The sequence below is a fragment of the Plectropomus leopardus genome, chromosome 11 (assembly GCF_008729295.1).
Source record: "Plectropomus leopardus isolate mb chromosome 11, YSFRI_Pleo_2.0, whole genome shotgun sequence".
Taxonomy (NCBI): Eukaryota; Metazoa; Chordata; class Actinopteri; order Perciformes; family Serranidae; genus Plectropomus; species Plectropomus leopardus.
In genome coordinates this window covers 26863653-26890069 of record NC_056473.1, presented here as the reverse complement: position 1 = coordinate 26890069, position 26417 = coordinate 26863653, and the positions used below count along the sequence as shown (strand labels likewise).

General features: G+C 40.0%; 1 protein-coding gene across 1 annotated transcript in view; it reads right to left on the bottom strand.

Moving 5' to 3' along the window:
• Positions 1-26417, bottom strand: part of shank3a (SH3 and multiple ankyrin repeat domains 3a) — a 221936-nt gene that overhangs the window by 49374 nt on the left and 146145 nt on the right. The window contains exon 14 of the mRNA XM_042496156.1: positions 2271-2384. Within this exon, the coding sequence (XP_042352090.1) occupies positions 2271-2384 (114 nt within the window). The remainder of the gene's footprint in view (positions 1-2270; positions 2385-26417) is intronic.

The window sequence follows — 26417 nt, the reverse complement described above, 5'->3', positions numbered from 1 at the left end:
GCAAATGTCAACTAATGAAGGAGGAAAAACAACCTTGAATACTCTGAGGAAAACGGGTTGCTTTAAAGAGAAACTACCAACAGTGTCTCTCACTTGAGCTTACGTTGTCATAATGGGAACAAATGTGATTAGAAAATGACCTGGCAGATCTTCTGTTGTTGCTGTGTTTATTTATCAATATGTTAGTATGTGATGGATGAGTTGTATTCAGATTCTCACTTCTTGTTGACAAAATTTTATATTGATATTGCAGTGTCCTGATGATGAAGTGTCATAGCCACTTTGTGCATTGTGGTTCAGTCTTTTCCTGATCATAAAAATCCCTACATAGCATCTTTCATTAAAATCAGTTTTTAATTTGTAGGCAGCAATGGATGATTGCAGCCGAACTAATTTACTAAGAGAATTTCTGTAGATGACCCAGGTGGTCAATAAAAAAAATGAAAATTGAAATGAATAACAAAATCAATAAAGTGATTAAAATGAAGTTAACAATAAAATAGACAGTCAAAAATATTCTTCACCCCTTTAAGTATGAACACTTCATTCTGATTGAGGGGTTTGTGACCATGGGAGCTCTGGTTTTGGTGGCAATGGCCCCTCATAGGGTCTTACTAGGCAAATTAGTCCTAAAGGAGGGGCCAGGCTAAGACCCCATATAAGCTGGCCAAGAAGGAGCTGTAGCACAGCACCCAGGAAAGGGAAAATGGGTTCTTCTCTTTGAGCCAGCTATGTGGGAGGAGCTCATCAGCGAGCGTCTGGTGGCCAGACCTTTACCCATGGCGCAGCCCTAAAGTATAACTTACAAAGGAACTTACTTACTTACAAAGGAATTTCCCAAAACAGCAGACCAGAACCAAGATGCTAAAAGGATTGCAGCTTCAATGTTTGCCAAAGTAAAATAACCCAGGTGTGAGAGGTGTTCAGGGAGGCTATGGAGAGGAGCTTTTGGTTGGCCTCTCTCTGACAAACCATCAAACTCAACCAACATGAGTTCTCTAAAGCCTCCTAAAGATTGCACAATTTTAGCAATCTTATAAGTTTAGTGCAAGCTGCACTGTGTGACATGGGTTTTAATAAACTTGGATACAACATTGACAACTCCTACTAAATTTCAGGCTACAATGTACATCCTTTGAGGTCAATACATGAGAATAAAATGTCAACAGCGTGTGTCATCCATCTACGCCTCTGTAGTGGTAAGAGAAAAATAAAAACAAACATGAATCGAGCCCTTTCTATGGTGTCATTTATATGTGCCAAAAAAAGTTTAAATAAGAGAAGGAGGAGGAAAATGTAGACGCAGTCATGGCTTGGGAGAAGAAGCCAACTTGGCGTCCCAATTTTGCAATGAGATCGCAAAGTAAGTATTAGCATCTACTATATTTAGCAGTGGCACGCTGACCAGTGCGTCATTTTATGCTACATTTCCATTGGTTGGTTAGTAGATGTAGGTTATAACAGCAGACACACAGTGAGACGATCATCCTAAATTTTCTGTCACTGTCAGAATTTTATCGCAGGCTGTCTTTGATCACAAAACCATGACACAGCCACCCTTGAACCTCTCTTACTGTGCAATGTAGGATCACCGTTTTAGAGCCACAACCAAAGATATCACCACGTTTCTTTCACGTTGACCATCTTTTGTGTGGGACAGTCCAAAATTGCACAGTGTATACCAGACTTAAGGTAGTTAATTAACTCTTCAGCAGCAAGGGGCTGGGTGAGGATGAGATTCACTGAAAGCTGTTGGGCTGCCTTGGCTGACATGTTTATTTAATGTCACATGGATGTTTGGGACAGAGCCTGCAGAGTGTTAGAACAGGGTGGTACTACCAATTTTTTAAAAGGGGGACTGGAGGGTGTGCTTAAACTTTTGTGATGCATTCACTGGGGCGGTTTGCAGTCAGGAAGACAGGTTTCCCCAATTAATTTACAGTGTACTTTTTCCTTATTTAAATGTTCTAGTTTCAGGGTGTTTACAATTAATACACAATGACATCACCTGAGATATAAACATAAATGTTTAAATATTTTGACTGCTAGATTTTTTGTTTATTTGATCAAAAATACATAAGGAGATGTTCTTATGTCATATCAAGGGCTACAGGACTTACATTGCTTTTCAGCACCATGGACAGAGCTATGGCCAAACACCAGTGAAACTCACTACAGCAACAAACGTGTTGCATTGTGACAGCATGAGTGTACAGTGTGTGTGTCTGTGTGTGTGTCTGTGTGTGAGTGTGTGTGTATAGACATCTTACCTAGCCGTGGATCATACTGCCTCATCTGAACTTCTTCCACATAGTCTGCTGGGAACCAGCCTGTCCTCCCTTTGACTGTGCCTTCCCAGAAACCTCCTTCCCCTATACTCAGCACTGAAAAGACAAAAAGAATAGGGGGTCACATATTGTCATAAAACATGTTTTCATCATTTTGAGGTTGTGCAGAGCCTTGGAAAAGAGACCAAAACTGACACAGGGCCATATAGCAGAGTGAGGTATTTAGGTTTCCATGTTGTGGATTCATGAATTATAACAGAGTGCACAGAGGGAGAGGAAGGGAGGGACAAGTGAAAGGGAGAGGGAAAGATTTTTGTTTTACAAACACACACACATAAAGCTGATACAGGACAGGAAAAGTAATGTGAAAATATTGGTCTGTAACTAATGTACCATACCAAGGTGCTTGGGCAACATCAGCTTTATTCTCTTTCATGCCAATACACAAAGAAAGAGAGGCTGGGAGCTTTAAAAGTAAAGGGAAAGACTAAAGGGAAAAGAGAAAAGGAGATCAAGTAAAAAAAGGAGAAAAGAGGAGGGAGAGATGGAGAAAGAGAGCAAGAGGGCGGGAAGGAGAAAGAGAGAGATTCCTTCTAAGTTCCGCTGTGGTAATTAGAGATGAATGTATAGTTGATATTGATCTTCCCTGCAGGACTGAGCCAGCACGCTCATTTCTACAACACTCATCCATTATCCCAGCAAGCTAACAGACACAGACACACACACACACACACGCACACACACACACATGCACGAGCGCGCGCACACACACACACACACACACACACACACACACACAAACACACGCTCCTCAGAGATCACCAGCTGGAACTGAGGCTTTGCCTGAGCGAGCCCTTCTTCTAAACCGGTTGCTAGGAGACGGCAGTATGATGTTGCAGCCAGCAGACAGCCTGCTAAATGATGTAGTCTACTTCCTCCAAACTATATTCTACTCTGGCATGGGGACATGTCACGGTGATGTAACCTGGGGCACTGTGAGAGGCAGCCAACTGGACTTCATCTCCAGTGACATGATAGTAAAAGTTCAAATATCAGCCGTTTTCAGGATTCCTCGCTGTATCTTGTGACAAATGCAGTATTTTCTTGAGGACTTGCTGCTGCACTGTGCCCACATCTTACTTCCCCAAATATTAAAAACATCCACATCGTGTTCAAAGACACACATGAAGAAACAGGCAAGAGCAGGAGTGTGTTTCAGTACAGTGTGATCATACATATTAATATTAACCCTAAAGGGGACCTTTTAGGCTTTTCCTCATTTTCTAATTGTTACAATGTCAGATATTCATATCAAACATGGCCAGTTTCAGATAATTACATAAACATATGTACTGCAGAAGTAATCCCAGTGTGCAAAAGCCTCAGAGCATTCTGTGAACTCTCTTTCAAACAGTCTTCTAGGATATTATCTGTAAAATGATATTGGCACGTCATCATTATCAGCAGATATTTGCTTTAAAATGAAACGCTGATTTCCGCCAATATCACAAACCGATATACACACATATTTTTACTGATAAAGTAAACATGTATGCAACATCAACCCTAAGTTGAAGTATTCTTCTGATTTCGCACGGTGAATCAATATTACATTCACTGAAAAGCATTGTATTATCTCCATCTGCTGTTTGGCCATCATGATAAGAGTATGCATAATATGATGTTAATTCCACTACAGAAGAGACTTGATAAACACTAAAATTATGTGAGCAAAAAAGTACATATACCAGTATTGGTTATCCGCCAAATAAGTTAGTATATATCAGCAAAAAATCAAATTTTGTGCTGCCCTATGTTTTTCTACTTTGGCCACAAACAGAGGTTTGGTTCACCCTGGACAAGTTGCCAGACTATCACAGGGCTGACACTTACATGTCACCTGCTCCAGGCACACTACTGCAAGTGTTTACATTGAGTAGCCTACAGTGCTACATGTAACTACATACCGACAGCAGGGAAACATGTAAACTTGGTTAATGACACTGTTAATTTCTCCCTAATTTCAGATCATATAATAGGAAGTGTAGTTATTGTCTTTTGCTTGTCATTTCCCAGCTGCAGTGATGGGACAGAGTCGCTAAGCTGTGGTAGCAATAATTTAATTATTACCTGAATACTGGGCCTGGCGCGACCTCCAGCTCACCAGGTAGAGCGTGCGCTCCATGTAGGCTGAGGCATTTGCAATGGCCCAGGTTCGAGTCTGACCTGGGACGTTTTACTACATGTAATCCTGCCTCTCTCTCTCCCACCTGTCCTGTCTATCTTTAGTTGCACTCATTAGATGCATAACAACAAAAAAAAAAAAAACATGCTGGTAAATGGAATATGTACTTGTTCCTATGGACAAAAAATAAACAAATAAATCGCTGACTGACAGAATGCTGCTGGAACAAAATAATTTAATATATTTGCCAAAAATATAAGTTTAGCCTAAAAACATGCTTATTATTATTTCAAATATTGATATGAACTTGTGAACTGGTTTTTCACACCCAGCTGACCCTCCCAAAGCTCCCCTCTCTGCCAGGCTAAACATACACTGGCTAAGAGGGAAGTGGCGTGCACGACGGGAGAACGGTTGTTTATCGACTTTCTGCTGTAAAAAACATGACACTCAGCATACAGAGGATACATGGACTGATCCCCCTCTCTGATCTCAGCTTAATACAACTTTACCCTGTATGTCTCCTGAGATTGCAATCCCTCTGTCTCTTTTTCTCCATGTTTAAACCCTTTATTCTCTCTCTTCTACATGTCTTTCTTTCCCAGTCCCCTTCACTGTGTTTCTGAATGATTTTTCAGTCATTGTCTCCATCCCCCACTTTGTCTCTGTCAGTGTGTCCGTCTATACTGTAATGGTGTCCCTGCAGCAGACAGGTGCCGGCTGTGCTCTCTGTTCCCCATTGACAGAAATGAAAGAAAAGGTGAGACCTCTGATTGATCTTTTAGGCCGCCCTCGCTCACTTCCCTCACTGCCACGACTAATTTATTTCTGGTCTGTGACACCAACACCTGACTATATGGACAGAATCGACCGCTGAGTATCTAAGACTGCAAGCCCAAGTCACCTTTTCAAACATCTAAAATATCTATGTACACCGTTATACCATAGGCTGTTCTCCACACACACATATGTCATGTACACACAAACACCGTCTTTAATTAAATTTAAACACACCCCAGGTGCTCTAAATGCTGAAATCAAGCTAATTAATTGATTGTGAGTAAAGTCAAGCAAAGGTCAGTGAAACATGCGCACACACGCTAACTCTAGCACAGAAGTATTTGAATACATAACATGCTTGATAATCCTCACAATGCCCTCAGCATTTGAAAGCAAAGTCTGCATAAACACAGAGAAAAAAAATCACTGCAAACTAAAATTCACTGCCACTCCATCGCCTATAATAAGTCCTTCAATCAAAACAGCCAGGTTGTTATTTTGGCTGAATGACAGTGTTCAGCAATACCATGTATTTACAGTAATCTGTTTTTGCAGATAGAGGTATTGGCTCTATTTTATATCTGGCACCAACAAATATGTATATGTCCTTACAGCACAAATACATGTGCAGTATGTATATGCCCTCAGATGTACCTAGTGAGTTCCCTGCTGCGTCAGTAGCCTCTACCTTACACTGCCACTCTGTTTTGGAGCTTGCCAACACTGTGTTGGCATGACAACTGTCCCTGTGAATCAAATGTGGGCTCGCAGGAGCCAAGTGGCAGGAAGGAACTCAAACAGTGCATGTCTGTGCAGGAGGATTTACAATATGTGTGTTGATGTTTTTGTCCAAACAGACCGCTTTGGGGCTATGCCATGTGGAGAGCTACAGCTGAAGATAGTAGTGGGAAAATACCTGCCAACAACAAAGACAGTCCATAATATGTCACAGCTGTTATGAGACAAATTAACTGGAAAAAATAATCTAATTCATTTTTTTCTGCTATAGTCTGCTGGTCTCCATAATTGATCAGTTTTAAACAATAAGCGGGTGCCATTGTGTGACCATAGACTGTATATAAAGATGGACGACACGTCCCCATTTACTCCCACTACGCCTAAATGAAGCCAAAATATCACAGATATAGCCACTGCCATCTTGCACTGGTGACATTATTTGGACCTTGAGTCGGTGCAGTAGCAATATCTGCAGTGGGGGCGTTCCTGCCAAGACACCTGTTCAACCAATCGCAAGCAGCCCCAGTGCACGGACTGGCTGACACACCTGTCAATAATACCTGAAATCCCCTTTGTGCAGAATTGAATAACTCATTAAAATCGAATTTAACATAAAAATGGAAACTACCTTCAATGACAGAGACCATCTTTGGGAAAAATTCATTCGGCGTGTACTTTGAGTTTCTACTTTGGCTCATGTCCCTTTCATTAAGGCAAAGGCGCAGGCTTTATGACCTATACTGCAGACAGACACTAGGGGCAGTCAGCATTCTGAGTCTTCCAGGTCTAAGTGTCTCTGCACCCTCATTGCAGCTGGGGGAATGACTGTAACAGAGTATAATGGCACTCTCTACCATGAAAAATGACCAATAAAAGATTCTAAACAAAAATATTCACAAAATGACATGTTCCAGCAGGAATATGATCAGAAATTGGGTAGAATTCGACAATACTGGCACCAAAGATGACATGTTCCCCTGACATGAGCATGTAGCTACGTGCAACAGTGTATGTAATGTAAATGCTTGCAGTAGTGTGGCTGAAGTAGATGACCATATAAAGAACATAAACATAATATCTCCCCTTTATAATTACTGATCAAAAAACTGCATTTGAGAAAGCAAAGGCTGTGGTTTCAAACTGGCAGCACTGGCTGCAACAACTACTGACTACTGAATGTTGTTAGGTCACATCATGCAATAATAATAATATTTCTAGCTGAGTGGTCACTATGCAGAGAGAAGGTCCAATAAACCATTGAGACTTTTGACTATTAGCTCCTCGGATGCTCTTACAAGATTATGGATTATCTGCCATGTAAAAAAATCCCCGTTCATACAATGTAAGGGACAACATACAGTACAGCATTCTGTGGCTTGAGACAAAGATTGAGGTAGCACTCCTCAATCTCTCAATGCCAAATCACAGTCTGTCAGCGCAGGTCAACACTACACCCTTGGTGGAGGACTCTGGAAGTGATTTGATGGCTGAACAAGATTTTGATGAGTGCAATAGCCAAAGAAATAACTAAGACGTAGAATTTTGATGCAGAAGGGTGGGCAAGGGCAATAAAAATTGAGTTTGTGAGTACCTGATGCTCATACTGAATGGCCATTTTCTTTTTAACTTCATTTTAGAGTTTTTGGAAATAGGAGAGCAGCTCAAAAACTGGATACTCGGGTCAAAATAAGGAAATGCAATATTTCTCTAATGGACATCTCCTGAGCAATTTATTACAAACAAAGGTATGACTGACAGCTGACCTCAAGCAGAAGAAACACACTTTAATATAGTAGGATGGACTCAGCTTTATGCATACACTGGAGACTGACGACTGACGAGTTGATTCACTGCAAACAATACATTTTTTTTCTACTTTGTTCTACTCTCTTTGGGGGTCAATTGGGGGTTAACTGAACAACATTTCAGTACATAAGGCAATCAACACCTCAGCAGGACATCAGACAATAACAGGTCAGGCCTATCTTGACCGTATCACCAGAAGCAGTGACATGCCACTATGATTCATAATCACCTCCACAGGCAAACTAGTGGGTGCAAACACTCAGCATATGTTGACATGGCCTCAAACACAAAGTCACACATGAATACACACACCATTGCACAAATACTCCGAGCAACCACTTTTTTATGTGCACCTATTTACAGTGGTGGCATGTTGTACTTCCTCTAAAACAGCGTACCTTTGTGTGGGAATGATTCTGCCACAAATTGGATGCCTTGAGCAGAAGGAGGTGCAGCTTCAATAGCTGGACATTTAAGCTAAAACCTGCCATGTCCATACGAAAGATGTAGTATAGAGTACCGGCATATTGTTGGGTTAACTATTGAAGTGTTCACAAAATATTTTACAAAGAGCTTTTTGATAAATAATCATCATTAATGTTGATGACTAAGCGGGTAAAGCAAATAATGGAATAGCTTGTAAAGGCTGGTAAATTCAGAAAATTATGTCACTTCACAACACTCATGATATTAGGATACCCAAAATTTAAGATGATGTCTAATCTCATGTTATGATATCGATATAATATTGATATATATTTTTCTGTAGTCCAACCTGGAAGTTAACGCCACTCTAGTTCACTCGTCAAAAAGCCATGGGATTTTTCCAATGGATTTTGGATTATTGCAGAAAATAGGCTCTGTGGTAAAAAAAAAAACAAAAAAAAACGTTTATGATAATTACATGTTTTGTTTAGCAACTAATCTTTACTAGTGTTGTAGTCAAGACCATACCAACCAAGACCAAGATTATATATGTGTGTGTGTGTGCGTGTGTGTGTATAAAGAATTTTCCTCTGATTTCTGTGGCAGCCATTATCAGTTACAAAAAAAAGCAAACAACAAATGACTTCCGTGATTGGCTGGATTTGAAGAAGGACGTTTTACATCTAATCACAGTAATTATGTAAACAAATAAACCTGTTGTGGTCTCGACCGGTCTCAATTAAAAATCCAGAGTCCGAGACTGAGACAAGACTGACTAAAAATGCTTTTGATTTTTTAAGACACATAAAAGCTTCAAAGTTTGCAAGTGGGATATTTACTGACGTATTTTATGTCGTAGAACAAAATGTGAAATTCTCTCCAGCTTGTGTTAACCGCAGACCTTATTTCAGGCTAAGCAAAAAAACAATTAAAAAAAAATCCCACAGACCTTGACTTTAAAATGAGGGAATTGGAGGTGCGAAAATGCTAACGGATTTCCGGGTTTTAGGACACATTCCTGTGGTTACCCAGCTCCTAGTTTTTATCCGACCATTTGGTGATGACGTGCTTTTTGACATGGTGCATATTCATGCTGGTGTTGTGGATAAACTGCAGCCATGAGGGACTGACACGGTCATCAACAGTGTTAAGATATGCTGAGTTGTTTAGCCATTTTTCAGTGGATATCGGGAACCCTAATGTGCTAAAGTGTACCAAAAAAGAAAACATTCCTCACACCATTTCCAGCCTGTGATGTTTACACCTCACAGGATGGCTCCAAGGATTCATGCAGCTTGTGCCAAATTCTGAATCTTTTATATCAGCATGATCCAAAACAGGTCTGGCTTTAACTCCCCTCAGTGGACCAGTTTTGATGTTTCTGTTCTTTACTATATTGGCTCGATCTGCTCAACTCAAAGTCCAGTCCAGACGTCCAGCGTGTATTTGGGTCATATTGTATGATTCACAGCAAACAAATCAGATGTGGGCCTGCCTGATAAATAAAATATACAGCACTGATGTTGTAAAAAAATACTGATTGTTTCATTAATCTTGCTTTTTAATTGTCTTGCTATCAAGTATCAAAGAATTGCTGTATCATGATACCAGCGTTATTATGGGCAACATATCGCTGTAATATCATATTGTAAATTACTCTGCCCAGGATTTGCATTCTGTAGGACTTTGTATTTTTTGTTACTCCGCCCAAAATACTGCTTTGTAAAAGCCTCTTAGAAATCCATAGCATGTCCTCACAGTGGACTGAATAGCATCTCACTGGGCCATTAATGGCAAATTCTGAGCTTAAATAGAAATAACACAGAAATGAAGCATGAAATGTGACCAGAATGGAGAGTAGCATAATAGAGAGCCCCGGAGAATGAAACAAAGGGAAAGAGTTTGACAGAAAAAGGCTTGCATTCAGCAGTGACAAAGAGAGATGAGAGCCAGCTAAAGACAGACACAAGCTGACAAAGGGAAAGAGCTATGTTTCAACAGGCGCCCAGTTATTCATGAGTGTCCATGGAGTCGGCTGTCTGGTGAAAAGTCTGGTACAGTATTGTTGTGTGTGTGTGTGTGTGTGTGTGTGTGTGTGTGTATGTGTGTGTGTGTGTGTGAGAGAGAGAGTTTGCATGCATGCTACTTCTGAGTTTTGTCCTTGGTTAAGTCAGTCACGGCTCCTGGTTTAAAAATAGCATCAGTGAGGATGCAGAGCTATTTATACTCTTCACACACCCTGCCTGCAAGCTTCAATGCATCCCTGCTCGACTGTGTATGTGTGTATGTCTGTGTGTGTACGTGACAACCAATTGCATTCATTTTAATTCTTGCTTTGCTTCACTCTCTTGCTTTGAGCTGAGTCATTCATTTTCTTTCTCCTCCTCCTCACATCATCTTTGTTTCTCTGTACACCGAGCAGCCAATACACAGACGCACATACTCATGCGCTCACACAGAGTGAGGACAACTGTCATGAATGAATGAGTGAATGACAGCTGTCTAGGAAAGGAGTAGACTTGAAACATATACTTTTTTCACAGGTAACAGTGAGTGCGTCAAACTCCTGTATTTGCCTGCAGAAACAGCCAATAAAGGATGCAGCTGTGCTGAGAGAGGCTGATGGCTTTCTGCCACTGATGCACTCACACTGATTCAGACAGGGATGCCATGGAAGACTTGCCAAACCCAAAATATAGCTTGATTTCCATAAAATGCCACGATAAGATTTCTGCAGGCTGTATTTGCTGTAATACACCATAATAAACTTTGCCTGTTCTATAACACTATTCGCATACTAAATGGAAATATTGGAATTTATCAAAATTAAAGGAGGGAGATAATATTTTGGGGTGATAACTGACCCATTTATGCAACTATTTAATTTCTAACTGCTGAATGAAAGTAGATTTGCCGCTTCATGGTGCCATTGTGGAGCGCTCAGACAACCTGCCTCTTAAATTTGCTGCATACTATTCTAATATTTTCCATTTAACTGCTCGACAGAAACTATCTGTCACTTGGCTTTTCATTTTTCCAGTCTCCACTTTTTAACTGGGGTCTTCAGGCAGACATAAATTGGTGCAGTTATGTATCAAAAAGAATCACATTAAAAGTGATGGACTGTGCATTTTCTGTAGCCATATTCCACAGTTGCATAATATTGACACAATAGTATAAGAAAGCAGTGTGACACAGTAAAGAGATGACAGCAATTAGCAAGCTACCTGGTGGATACACCTGCTAGCTTGTTCTGCTGATGGTAGCATCCACTTACACACACATTTAATAGTCATAAGAAGGAGATATCTGACAAAACACAGGGTATTGTATTTTTTCACCATTCTGTTGCTGCTCCCTGCTGTTCACTTTGTGCCCAGTGCTTTGCTTCTCCGTTTCCTCTGTGCCTCTTTAGCATAATGAGTAACAAACACTCTCAGCATTCGGACCACTTGTGTTGGAGAGGTGTTAGCATGTGAGACTCACACACACAAAAAGCTCACCCACAAGCGGATGTAACCAACAATTTCAAGTTTTAGTTAAAAGGATGTTTAAGTCTTAAAGGGGAACGGCACCTAAATTAAGAATTCCAATATGTTATTTTCACTGGCCAAGGAAAGTTCAGCATGCCCTACTCTGTCTTAAAGCAAGAAACCAGAATAGTAAGTCTTAAACTTGTGATGTCATAGGGTTTAAAGTCTGAAGCTGCTCCATAGACAATTAATGGGAGACAGAATATTTCTGGGTTTTTTTATACCCATATAAGCTTTTTACTTTTGCAATTTTCTCTGAAACAGAATATGTACCCATATACTCAGAATATTCCCCTGGCTGCTCTCAGTGTTATCTGTAACATCTTTAACAATTCAGTGTCTCTGGAGCAGCTCCAGACTATACTTGATGACATCACAAATTTAAGTTTTAGCACTCTAGTTTTTGGACTTGGGAGAGTTGTTCATATTAAATGAAGCAACTCCTGTCAGCCAGTTCATACTATGAACTTGAGCTGCACTGATTCCTTCACACACATCATATGCCACTCTCCGTGTCACTACAAAACAAACCCTCCCACTTCAGCCGTCTATTTATGCTGCAAAAATGTCTCAGCAGCAACCTTTGCCTTGTCAATGTTGCTGCTGTTCTGTTGCCTGCATCAACCTTCGGCTAGGGAGGCAAGATATTTAATCATCACTTTCAAATATCTTATGTAAACATATCTCACTGTGACTTCATCACAGAGTGATGAAGCTGTAGTCTAGATGCCAAACTAAAACTATGTTCTGTTGTTCAAATAAACATTTCAAACATCACTTGTCTTAATTAAGTAATATATTTGGACAGTCATTGATGAGTGGTTCCCAACTGGTTCAACCACAAGGTCCAGATTTTTTCCTTAGTCATAATTTCAAGCTTTACACAGATAAATTATCAATATTCAGTTTCATTTCACATAATGTGAACAACACGAGGGCTTAGAACACAATGAAATTAACCATATTGCAAGAAAAAAGTGCAATAGCTTAAAATAAATAAATAAATAAATGAATAAATATCACTGCAACAAAAAAAGTGCATATCATTTCTTCATGTTCAGTGACACTGAAAAGGCACAATAGGTTAACAGACCAAATAATACCAAGAGCAGGGCAATGAAACAGAATCTGAACAGCAGGAAACCACACTTCAAATTAAAAGCCCTGTTCCAGAAATCAAAAATAAGGGGTGTTTTTTACAAACTTGACATTTTTGGGATTCACATGATTGTGACTTGTGATGATGCTCAGCTGAAAACAATTTACAGCACTACTGCATGTGTGTGCATGGCATGTACAGTGAGTGTAATGTAATGTGAAAGAGGGATTTGCTGAGTAAGGCTTTTCTGAATAAAGAGAGAGCATATATCTCAGCCTACATAGCTGTGTGTGTGTGTGTGTGTGTGTGTGTGTGTGTGTGTGTGTGTGTGTGTGTGTGTGGGCGTGGGCGTGCGTGCGTGCGTGCATGTGTCTGACATAAAGTGTGTGAAGGTGAGAGTGGAGAGCATTCCAATAACCAGAGTGGAGCTGTTATTAGATTTGGATCCCTGCGCTCTTTATTAAACCTCAGTTCAATTCAGTGTAATAGAGAGAGAGCAGAGTTGCATCTTTATGAAACAAGGGGGACACAATCAGAGACACTAACACTTGCCTACACACACACACACACACACACACACACACACACACACACAAACAAAGGGGAATAACTATGTACAGGCGAGCACCAGGGATGGTCACCAGGACCTTTAGTACATAAGCAGGAGAATACATGCTAAAGCCTCCTACAGACTGTCAGATTTGATCAATCTTATAAGTTTAGTGCAAGCTACACTCTGCAACATGGATCTATTAAACTTGGGTACGACATCAAGTTTGATGTATACAGACTGTACGATGACATCTGAATCGCAGGCTATAACAAACGTCCATCTGCATCATTTCATGTTGCATTTTTATTGGCTAGTAGAAGTAAGTCATAACAGCAGTCACACAGTAAGATGGTCATCCCAAATTTCTGAGACTATCAGAATTTTATACCGGACTGTCTTTGATTGCAAGACCATAACAGCGACCATCCTTAAACCTCTCTCACTGAGCAACATAGGACGGACGATAAGATATCACCACGTTTCTTTCTCAATGAACATCTTTTGTTTGGGACAGCCCAAAATCACACGATGTATACTGGGACTCTAAAGGGGGAACAGTGGACACGTGGAACTATATAGTTTGGGTAATACATAGCAAACCAGGCTACAATTAAAGAAACAGGGGGGAAGAATACGTAAATTAGGTTTAATGATGGGAACAGAGGTGGACACTGAATAGGAGAAGTAGAGGTGACTCACAATTAAGCAGGTGATGTGGAAAAGGGTGAGTGGGCCCCAGGGTACAAACAAGACTGAATGAAGTAGAGTGCCAATAAATAAGAAGGAAGAGGGATAATCACACGCTCTGAGTCAAATGTGTGCTGTGGTTTGCTGCATGTTCGTCTTCGCAGGACTTCTTTTGCTTAGAAGAGGGCGAGGGAGTGGTGCAGTCTCTGGCTCATCAGTATTCAACTGAGAGAGAGAGAGTTGGAGGAGAGAGAGAGGGAGAGCTTGAAAGAAATAAAGACTTGACAAGTTCAAGAAAAAAAAATTAAAAAATGCGGAAACAATGAGAAATGGCTTTTTGTGAATGACAGCTGAGACAGAAGAAGGAGTGGAGCAAAGGAAGACGACTACAGAAAAAAAAGGAAAAACGAGGAGGGCGGGAGTGTTGTAAATTATAGTGGGAGGAGGCGGAGGAAGAGAGCAGGGAGGAAAACTCCAAGGCTGACTCAGAGGGATCCCTCTTCTCTTCTCATCTCATCTCCTCCCACCCTCCCTCCCAGGCTTGAGGGGAGCTACATGACATTCCTCTTCTTTCATTCTCACTTGCTTTTTATTCCATTTCTCAGTCTTTCTCTCCTTCTGTGTCAACCCTCAGGTAGAGACAAAAATAGAACAGGCTACCTAATAGTTACCCTCTGTCTTAGCTTCTTTTTTCCCTACTCCAGGGCAATATCACAAACAAGTCTGGCTCTGATGGCAGAGAAATAGGAACAAACTACATTAAAAGGGAAAGTTCACCCCAAAGTCAAAAATACATATTTCCCCTTTACGTCAAGAAGTCAAATTTGCACATTTTTTGTCTTACCTGTATTGCTATTTATCAATCCAGATTACTTTGACATGAGTTGACAAGTGTTGGAGATATCAGCCATAGAGATGTCTGCCTTCTCTTAAATACAATGGAACGAGAAAGCACTCAGCTTGTGGAGCTCAAAGTGCCAAAAAAAAAAAAAACATTTGAAAAGTCAACAGTAATGTCTTTTTACAGGAATCATGACCCGGTTATGCAAGATAAATCTACATTCTACCAAACAAAGGTATCAGCGTGGAAAAGGAAGTGTGCATCTACTGCTAGATCATCTTGCACAACGGAGCAAGCTACAGTTACAGCTCAGCTGAGGAGGACGCCGTTAATGTTAGTGCATTGTGCCATGTCACAAGCTCAAGCCTCTCATCCATGAGTAGGCTGGGGGTGAACAAATATTATGACTTTTTTAAGAAATACCTAGATATTGACATTGCAATTATACTGTAGGATTGACTATTTGCGCATTCACAATGCATTTTTGATAATCATTAGTATTGTGGTCATCATGACCAAGAATGTACAGTCTAGTAAAATTACATCACTTTCCTATAATTACAGGGAAACCAACACTGATATTACAATATCAAAATCCATGACAATATCAAGTCTCATAACACAATATCTATATATTACTGAAATAACTGCCATGTCCTAAAGAGCAGATTCACGCCTCCTTTTACGCACTGATAGAGTTTATGGATGCAGTTCAGTAGAAAGAAAATAGTTCCTAAATGAAACTGCTCACAAGATCTGTGGATTATCTTGAGTAAGCAGGTCGTGATATCTGGAAAGAGACATTGCTGCTGAGTTTTTCAAATGTATATTTTGGCACTTTGAGCACCACATACTATCCAGTTTCATTATATTCATGAGAAGGCAGACATCTCTACGGTTGATCCAACACTCTGCAACACACACCAAAACAATATAGATTGATAAATAGCTCCACAGGTAAGAGAAAACTTTCTAGTTTTGTTTTTGGGGTGAACTTTCCCTTTAAAGACAAAGGTGAGCAAACAAGAAAATCAACATTAAAACATTGACACAGACTGATATGATTGAGTCATATCCAGATATTATCACCTGGTCAAGTGACCAGCGTGGGACAAAAATAGCGGAGTTCTCCATCAGTGTATGCCAATGATTGATTAGCTGTAGACCAACCACTGATTGTCTGTTGATTGTTAATAGATCAGTGATAGATTGTTTGTTGTTGAGTCATTAATCACACACCTAATCGTTTGATTGACGAGTCAGGGTGTCACATGAATGATGGTATTTATGCCATGATAAATGAACATGCTGTAATTAGCTGACTGGCGCCCATGCTCCAGCCTCTGTTATATTACATGACAAGAACGCCTGTTGTTCACGGAAATTACATGTAGCTGCATGGGAGGATTGGGCTGGCGAGTGGTCATGGGGCTGAATTCAAGGCCATAAATAACAAGGATAATCTCCAAGGAAACTGAGTCTGTTCTTGTTTGATTGTTTTTCATCACAGGGAGACACTGCATGCATTCGGAAAGAGAGCTCAACAGGAAGAGGTCAAGACACAAGGATTTTAAAAATTTGCTAAAAGCTACTCTAGCTGACATCACTGGGTAAGGACATGACCTTTACATGCACATTTTCACACCCACGACTGCAAAGTAGGTTGTCACTGAGTAGGACAGAAAACGCCTGTTGTTAACAACCATCTGGAGTCACTCAGTCAGTTCAGCCTTGCCCTCGCCATGCCCAACACCAACAGTGTGTGTCTCACTGTACATGATAGAGTGATTGTAAATCAAAAGCATATCTGTGTTTCTGTTTAGTATGTATCCGCTTCAGTCAATGGCTCCTGTTTATGCAGCAGTGTTCCTGTTCATGTTTATTCATGTACTGATTAACTCTGCAACTGCTGTTTGTGCCGTGTTTCCAATTAGCATTTTGTGTGGGGCTACATCTCAGTAAATTACATGTACGTTAGGCAAGCATGGCTTTTAATTTCAACGAGGAGGTAAGTGAGGGATGATCCTGTGAGCTAGGGTGCACCGTATGGGCATGTTTGGGGGGAAAAAAACAAAAAACAAAGAGGATGAGAGTGTAATAGCAGAACAGGTGGTGTGTTCAGCAGGGAGCAGGTAGGTGCGTGGGCGGGACTTTGCACCCCACTGCTGTTCTGATTGGACAGCTAGAAGGTTAGCTGTGACATCAATGTCCTTGCCTTGGGCTTGTGACCCTGTCCAGTATCAATAACACACACATACACACACAGCGTGGAACATTATGAATGACCAACGAGTGAAATCTGTTAATAAACTGACTAGCCTCAGGTCCATACTGTGATGATATTAATTTCTCCTGGGAAACATGTGACACACACTATCAACCTCTCGTCCCCAACACACTCCTCAAATGCCTCCATGCAGACTGCACTGTGCTATTAAAACATCTTTGTTGCCTCTCAGGGGTTCCTCTTGGGGGCTGGCAACATACTATCAAGAGATATGTTTGAAATTTAATTTGATAGTGTACATTTTCATTCTATTGTCTGTAAACTTTTCACATCTATGTATCGTAACTAAGAAGAGCAAAACATTTGCCTTAGAAGGGCCAGCTAGCAGGCAGTAAACACTTCTGGCCAGCAATAATGTGAAGACACCTTTAGGAAATAGCTCACAAATATAATTTGTGTAAGAATAGTTCTATCATCATTTTAGCATTAAGGAGGTTTTTTGAGGAACACCATTCCCACGATTCTAACTAAAGGAAAGAGAGTTACTATATAATTTAACAGGGCATGTGGCTGCACTCCACTCTGTGGAGTTTTTCCTGCCCAGTATCTGAGTAAGAACATCTTTGTAATCATGGGAATTGTGTTGAATTCTAGTTTTTTCTTCTTTCTTTCTTATTTTTTTTTATCTCAAGTGACAAAGGCAAACAAAGTCTGACAATCAATATATTTAAAAAAATACTACTTGAGAAAGAGATCCGATCTGATAGAGTACTTATAAAAGGATTTGACCATTATCTAAATCACATCTAGAGTACCATTCCTTGGCAGAGAAAAAAACAGCCCAGTCACCAGGATAAGATGTTGGCAATGAACATTTCGGAAAACCAAGGATATGTCACATTTGTACATTTGTGCGGTATCGTAACATCTATAAAGTGACCTAGTTCAGTTTACATGTGAGCTAAATTTGAGGGATGACAGATGGTGTGACACCTAAGCAAAATGGCTGCCAAGCAGCACACCACTTCTCGAGACCAAAAACGGAGAGAAAAAAAAAAGTCTTACCTTCAACAACACATCAGGACATTCCCAGCTGATTTTTTTGCACAAAAAAAGAAATTATTTTTTTACATTTCCAGGAATGTTAGTGGTGACCGAACAGGTCATTTTAAACCAAAACATGTTTTCCTAACCCTAAATATGTGTTTTTTTGTGCCAAAACCTAAGCACACATTAACCCCAGTTTTGTCATACCATAAAATTGAAATTTGTAACATAAAGTTTTATCACATCAGCTACCCATGAACCATTTGAATAAAAATTTGACATAATTCTGGTTTTAAGAAAAGTATAATGCCAACATTTATTATGTCTTTGGAGTTGAAATATAAAATTTAATTCACCTTTAGCGTATGGTGTTAATAAGTCAACTCTGAATGTCCATTTCCACAATTTTTGTGGTTTCATAGTGCCTTCATTAAAATCATATCAAAGAGCCACAGCCAAAGCCACAAGTGTTACTAGGCGAGTTTTCATTAACCCTCAAATCGCGCAAATTGAAATTGCGAATACAAAACAGAAAAATCACTCAGTGGAAACGCTGTCATCTCACGATTGTGTTTGATTGAAATTTCAAATATATCGCTTAATTTTTTGCGCAAATCTGTAATGGAAACCAAGCTACAGTCTCTTGACAAATGGCAGGATGGTTTCCACATGCAAACAATTGCACATGCTGATAGACCAGCAGGCGCTTTCTTTAGAGACACCAATGTATCAAAACACTACAAATATTTGGTAGCCACACTCCTAAGTGCTGTCACACTATACAGTACATTTTAATTAATTAAATACACTGATATGAGCTCAAAGGTTGCATAGTTAAGGTAAGTGAAATATTGTGCAAGTAAATGAGTGGAAGACACTGAAACTACTGTAGAATGTTTACTCCAAAATACATTATAAAAAAAACACCAAACCTTAACAAGCATAGTTTATATCTGCTTCCCATGCAAAATATATGTATATTGTGTATGTGCATATATGTGAACATAGTAGGTATATGGGACATAGAAAGACAGAAAGAGACAGGCAAACAGAACAAGGGCACATAGAGACAGAGAGACATTTCTTCCATATGTGCCTCGGATATTAGGACAGCTGGTTGCTGAATACTTGAAGGATGCTGTTTATCTAACTTGTGGGAGGCAATTACTTACACAGTGCTGCACAAAGACAAACACACACAAAGGCAAGCACACAGACAGACATACACTTGCACATTGACACACGAGCATGCATCACATACACACTTCACTATGCAGACAACAATGAAGAGATGCTCATACTTGCGCGCACGCACACGCGCACACACGCACACACGCAGTAGACTACATGTTACTACCAGACTGAAAGAAAGTGTAATTAATTCAACCCAAGCTCACTGTGGGAAGCCAACAATAATATTTAGTCTAAATTCAACACTTGGTACGCAGGCTTTCATCTAACCTGATTTGAAAGTAGCAGATAAAAAGATAAAATGGAAGAATATTTCCAAAAATCAAAGAAGAAATATGCAGGTAAAATATGTTATTTAGAACCAAATGGATTTTTGAAAATAACTAGAGGCATAGTTGGATCAGTTTTATTTCTGTCTTAAAATCACATGTCTGAGCTGTAATGCGCTTAGCACCTGTTGCTTGGTAACGGACAGATGCATATGCATTTTAGTCTTAACAACAGCAAGCTTTGTGATCAAAAACATAATTCATTGTGCAGCCCTTCATTTGTATAATATACTGGTTTTGGCCTTGTTCAAAACACATCAGTGCACATATATATGTGTCTGTTGTTGGAGAGAATAAAGTACATGAGCATACCCTCAGACAGTGTGCGCAACAGAAAGCTTTTGCAGACGTATAACATGTGATCAGTATACCAGCATTAGCAAATGGCTGAGCTACTGTCTGTGTTCCCAGAGATCATAACAACAGTAATAGCTGCTTTCTGAGCTTGTGTGGAGCTAAAACTGGAATAATCTATTAAAACCCAGTATGTGAGTGTGTTTGTGTCAGTATAGCTGGTTCAGGTATCCTCCACTGCCCATAGCAGCGTTAATATTCTGCACACACTGGGTGCGGCCAAACCCCATTAATCATGTTTGTGAATGTCTAATCTCAACGTTACTTGCGCTGGTTTCATTTTCATGGCTGTCTGCAAGATTTATAATGGCGTTTGGAGAAGGTGTATGTGGTGAGTGTGTGTATGTGTGAGATGTAATACATTGTTACGGAAGCGTGCTCTTAAACGTGTCACCTTGTTGAGGAGAAGAATGTCCTGAACGTGCAGTTAATGCTCCCAGCGGGGGAACCAGCATGATGATACGCACATCTCTTCCTTTGAATATGTTGCTGTGTGTTACTTTTACACTTGCAATTGTGTGTGAATGTGTATGGGGTCACAAAAGTGTGCAAAAAACCATGGTGCTTGTAAGTGGCCTTTCGAGAGATGTCCATCCAGATGATGAGATCAGATTACATCAAATGAAGGGAAAGAGCGGAAACAAACACAGGGGTGAGCAGGGGAATGAGTATAGAGAGGGGGGGTGGGCCAGGGCAACCTGTTAATGGAGTCTACCAAAGGGATCATCAAACACACAAACACACACACACGCACACACAACTGGGACTGGATACACACATACACACAGAATGACCACAAAATCTCATAATCTTGGACACACCCATTTCTTTGAACCACCATCAAGGACATAAGCACACTCACACACTCACTTATGTCCTCTTTGGGGGCGCCCAGCCCAACATCCTAACTTTGAGGCCACTCAATTTTTAAACGGAATACAAATTTAATAATGAAATCTAATTGGGGATTGGGGCTTTGGACCCCAAAGGCAACGGTGTCCCAAATGCACTGGCATGTGAGCTGATGAAAGTCCCCAATATGGACATTAGTAAGGACACACAAACACCATGATACCAAGTGCATGCTAGTTTTGTGGGCCAGTGGCAGTCAGTGAGTGAGGAAGGACAAACAGATCTCATTACTTGAGACTAAGAGTCTGCTTGAAGAGCTGGATGTGGATGACCCTGCTAAATGGCGGACAGCGGGGCTGTTTGTCTAGACGAATGCTGTCTAGAGACATTGATCTCAGACAGCAGACCAATGGACTGACAATCACTGAGTAAAGACTGGGAGTTTTTCCAAGCTGTTCTTCATAGCAGAGGAGAAACTAGTTACACGTGCTCATGGGAACTGAAGCTTTGATTCAGTCCTTGAATCTGAACAAATATTTACTCTACATCTACTGTTGTTCAGGGGTGCTGTGCAGTATGTGCATCAGTGCCAGTCTACATGAAAGCGAAGGATGACAATGTGAATCACGTGACAATTTTTAGAAGTCTTCCTTCCACTTGCACCAGATTCACACTGGATAAGGAAGCAACAGGTGACGGCATCCTTGCCGAACTGCAGTGTTTTTTGTGCTTGTGGACTTCATACTGGCAGTATAGTGGCTGTGACGTTTCTGCACGGCTGCCTACTGCTATGAGGTCTATATTTCTACATTTATTATCACAAATTCCACTCATTTATGAAGTTGTGCAAGCTCGTGCATTGTCAACAACACAGTCCTGCGAATATTTCACAATAAAATGCCTTATGTCAACAACTAATGGGATTCTGTCAACAGAGACATTTTCAGGGGGCTTTTATTTTGAAAGATAACCAGGGAAGTTTGAGTAAAACCAATATATTTGTATATCTTCATCTCTGTAACAGATAAAGACATACAATCTGTAATAAAGGGTGGTATAGAGTCAATATAATTATCAAAATGTGCCGCAGCTGAGACGCACCTGACAAGCTTTACGCATGCAGGCAGTGTGGCTGCTCTGACTTGTTAAAATGTGCGCCGAAAAACCCTACAGGTTTGGCGACGCTCACGCTCTGCTTCCGTGTCTAGTGTGAACCAGATGTTACATATCTCAGTCTCACAGATTCTTTTTTTCTGTTGGTTTACACTATAGATCAAAGTTGAGAACTTGAAAATAAGCCTAAAGATTCTCAGTTATAATCTTTGGGCTTCTGTTTTAAGTCAAAACTTAAAACAGAAGCCTGCAACATCCACATTATTTATTTGTGGCAGCAAAACTTGAAACATTTGTGTCATTAATGATTAAAAGTTTTAACCACTTTGTCATCCTTCTTTTGAAAAAAAAAAAAAAAAAAATTACCTTCATGATCATCATCATCATCATCATCATCATCATCATCATCATCATCATCAATGCCATTGGCATAATCTTCATTGTCTTCATTATACGGGATGTCAGCTATAAGACATCACATGAATTAATACATAACTGACAAAAAGGTAGTGTCATTTTTAAATTATAATTTAAATACTTCATTACTGTGAACGGCAAACAGATTCATTACTCACAATATTCAAACCTAACCACAAATATTTGTTGTCTACAGCGAAGTAACTAGCCATATATAACCACAACATATACTACTTCATGTTACTGCTATGCTGATGACAAAAGATTTGAGAGAGCACAGAACACAGTTGGGTGCTAATCAGTCTGCAAGTCCATTTTTGAGAGGTCAAGGGAAGACAGAATCAAAACTGTAAAAGCGGATTTTAAAAGAAAAATGTGTAATGTGTAACTAAATTTGAACCAGCAATGAGGATTCTCACAGGTAATGATCAAAGCGATTCGCTCACGTTTGGCGGTCTGAATCCCCTGACCAAGATGGCTGAATAGAATGTCCACCCTTTGGACATTTGGACAGAGGCCTTAGAGTCAGGTACTGACGTGTTCACCATCATGACGTCAACTCTGCAAGGGTGTGAGATGGCACAGCAGCTAACAGACAGACCTTGAGTCTTTCACTCGTTGCTGTGAAAACACCCACAATCATGTACATCATGATGACTGCAGCACTTGCCCAGATAACCTTTTAATACAGTAATTGTTTCACACACTTGTAATAAGTGTTTTGTTTTCTTAGTCAGAAGTTGAAAAACTACAATGTCATGTCTTCATTGCAATAAATTGTGGGTTATTTACTCAGCAAAGTCTGGTGAAGTCTGCACCCCAAGCCGACTCTGTGGAAGTCTGCTGAAAGTCTGCTTGAGGCACCTTGTGGACTGGATGAATTCTGGATTTGGACAGCCTTCAGCACTCGCAGACTTCCCGGGAGTCTGTAGGTTAAGTGAAGTCTGGATATTCTGACTAAGCCAAATTCAAAGCCAGAGCAGAGTGGCATCTGTTCAATTCGACCTGAAAGTGAAGGGTCCTCTTGTTAGACCCTTCCTTTGATTTTCAAAATTATCACCATTTTCGCAGTTATTTTATTGAGTCAATTTTGAAGAAGCCACTTGCCATGTATCATAATGACTATGTTAACTAATGTGATATCCTGAACCACATAAAGGGTTTTCTTATTTCTTCTACAAAGTTTTCTATGAATAATTTTAACTGAGAAAAATATTTGAAAAGTATAAGAAAAACATTTATGTATTGGGCTAATTGTCAGCTCTGTGCTGAATGCTGCCCTAAGAAATCTAAAGTGCCTAATATGGGGTGGTTGGGTTTACTGTGATCTGATCCAACTCTATGTGAGGTTAAAGAATTAATCTCAGAGAAAAAACGTGCTGCTCGCAATAATATTTTCTTTGTCTCATCAGAAATAAATCAGCATGTATTTGGATATTTGGAGATGTTTTATTCCAATCTGTCTCGTCTAACATAAGGGGATCAGTTGGGATTGCCAGAATTTGACTAAACTCAAATTTAAAGTAATGGTCAACGCAGTTTCAATTTTTCCAAAGCTGCCAAAACAGCTAGAGATTCAAAAACAAGGATATGGATGATCTGGATTGCTGGCTCAAATCTGATTTTCTCTACAAGTCTGTGCACTCTCGTAGGTTGACCTGCAAGATGAGTATCGCTCAGAATTCTGATTTTGCTCTCTCAAACCTTTTGTCGTCAACATACCTCCATACTGCTACAACCACTTACACAAACTTTCTCCTAATTCCTAAAGAATCTTAACAGGAAATAAAACACAGGAGTTTTCAGTTATAGTTGGCTACTGTACACTGCAAGAAAACAGTTTGTTTAAAAAGCATTAAATAATTGAGGAAGACCCTTCAGTTTACCTAAAATGGGGTTTAAAATTTGAAAGCAGCTGCAAAATGAGGCTGGTTAAACGTCTTGCTCTCATTAAATTTTAAAACATGTTCCACTCAAATTGTGATGAATATCTTGCAGGAAGCAGAAACCAACTAATAATCACGATAGCTAGACTTTTTTTTATAAGTTTTGCAATAATGCTCTACTCTATTTACCATCTGAGTCCAGAAAGTCATCCGCCACTACAAAAAAGTAGACAAGAAATCATCATATTGTGCAATTCTTACAATTTTATGAATCTTGAATTAAAAATGGCTTAGTTATCAACACACTTGACCAAGAATGTGCTACAGTCTACTGCTCATAAGTAAAGTATGTCTCCCATTAGAAAGAAATCAATTGCCTTCATTAAACTTCACAGTGTGACACATCTTTCCCTGTACAATATTACTTGCCTCAACAGACCACAAGTCTGTCCTTTATACAGGGGAGCTAGACAATTATGCCAATACTTACACATGTAAGTATGGACGCTAACACACGTTACACACACACAGATGGTCACAAACAAACACAGACATTTAGCGAGATTTACCTAGTCTGATCTCATCATAAAGATGCTCCTCTGCTTCAGCTGGTGATTAACAAAAGTGTAAGGACATTAACAGGAAGACAGAGATGAGTGTATTAGTGACTCTCTTTGTGAGTGTGGGTTTGTGTGTGTGTGCGTGCGTGCGTGTTTGGGGCATGGGTAAAAAGGCCAATTATCTAACTATAACTGAATCATCAACATATTTGTATTCAGAATTGGTACCAAAGTTAATGTCAGGATACAAACAATTCTGTTGATATTTACCTTCAGTACATGCACACGCACACATGTAAACTAGTCCTGGGGCTAATCAAAATCCCTGAAAGTCTAGACATTTTTTATTTGTTTGTCACCTCAATCAGGAAGATGAGACAGGAAAAGATAATGAAATAAATCCTCCTATCATTTCTCCTCTCCTTCACTTGTCTTACCTCCTCTTGTCCTCCATTGCAAATGAGCCCTATTACTATTAGCAACTCATCCATTTATGAATGCAGATTAGATGAAATGCATTATGTATCAAACCAAGGGTCATCCATCCCTAAAGGAAGTGGTTTCTCAGACCTGGCCTCTCTGTGCACCAGGAGGACTGGTCACCTCTGCTAGGACTGCATGCTAGGATTGCTGCACTACACAGAATTTGGTTACCAAAACAAACCTATTACAAAGAACCAGAATTGCCTTTAAGATGTTCAACAACCAGTTGACATCAATGATGTCTTTCTCGGTTTACATCTCAGGACTCAAAAAGCATAGTGACTGCAACACAGTAATGGTTATGATGGTCAGTGTTGCATAACACAGCCAGATGGTTTACTTGGCTGGGCCATGGTGCTGGCAGCCATGCGACTGTAAGCTTGTTTCCTGCATGGCCAACATGAAAGAACGGCAAAACACTGTGTGTTCACATTAGTGGCAGGGTTATGGATTCAGCTGCACCGACAGAAAAGCCAGTGACAGCAGATCCATTCACTAGATGGAGGCATACTGGCTGCTGTTGAGTCATCACATTTCCGATAACATTTGTGTCAACATCAGTATGCATCACCGTTTCAGACAATGCTGTATCATTTGGTTTGGTTCAGCAAAAACACAAGTCTGAATTGTCAAATCTGAACCATATATCATCTGTTTTAGTAATTCCTGTGTAAATGACAGACACAATACTACAAAGACGAGGAATTAAATCATACAGGCGGAGGTCCGTCTGTGAATGTTTTCTACGGTCAGAAAAGCTGGAAGACAAAACAAACATCTAGGAAGGGGTGGGAATACTTCAGTATGTATCCAGGCAGTGAGAAGGGGTCTTGTCAGTTGGTTTAGAGTAATGCTTGTTTGCCACTGAATGTTTCTGAGAAAGAGGGAGAGAGAGAGAGATAAGGGTGTTTCTGTATGTGTATGTTGTGGTTGTTTGCACAAAATCCAAATTGAAATTGCAAATTGATCCTTAATCTGTACTTCCTGTGCCTCTGTAGATCTGAGAGGAACATGTGAGGTCT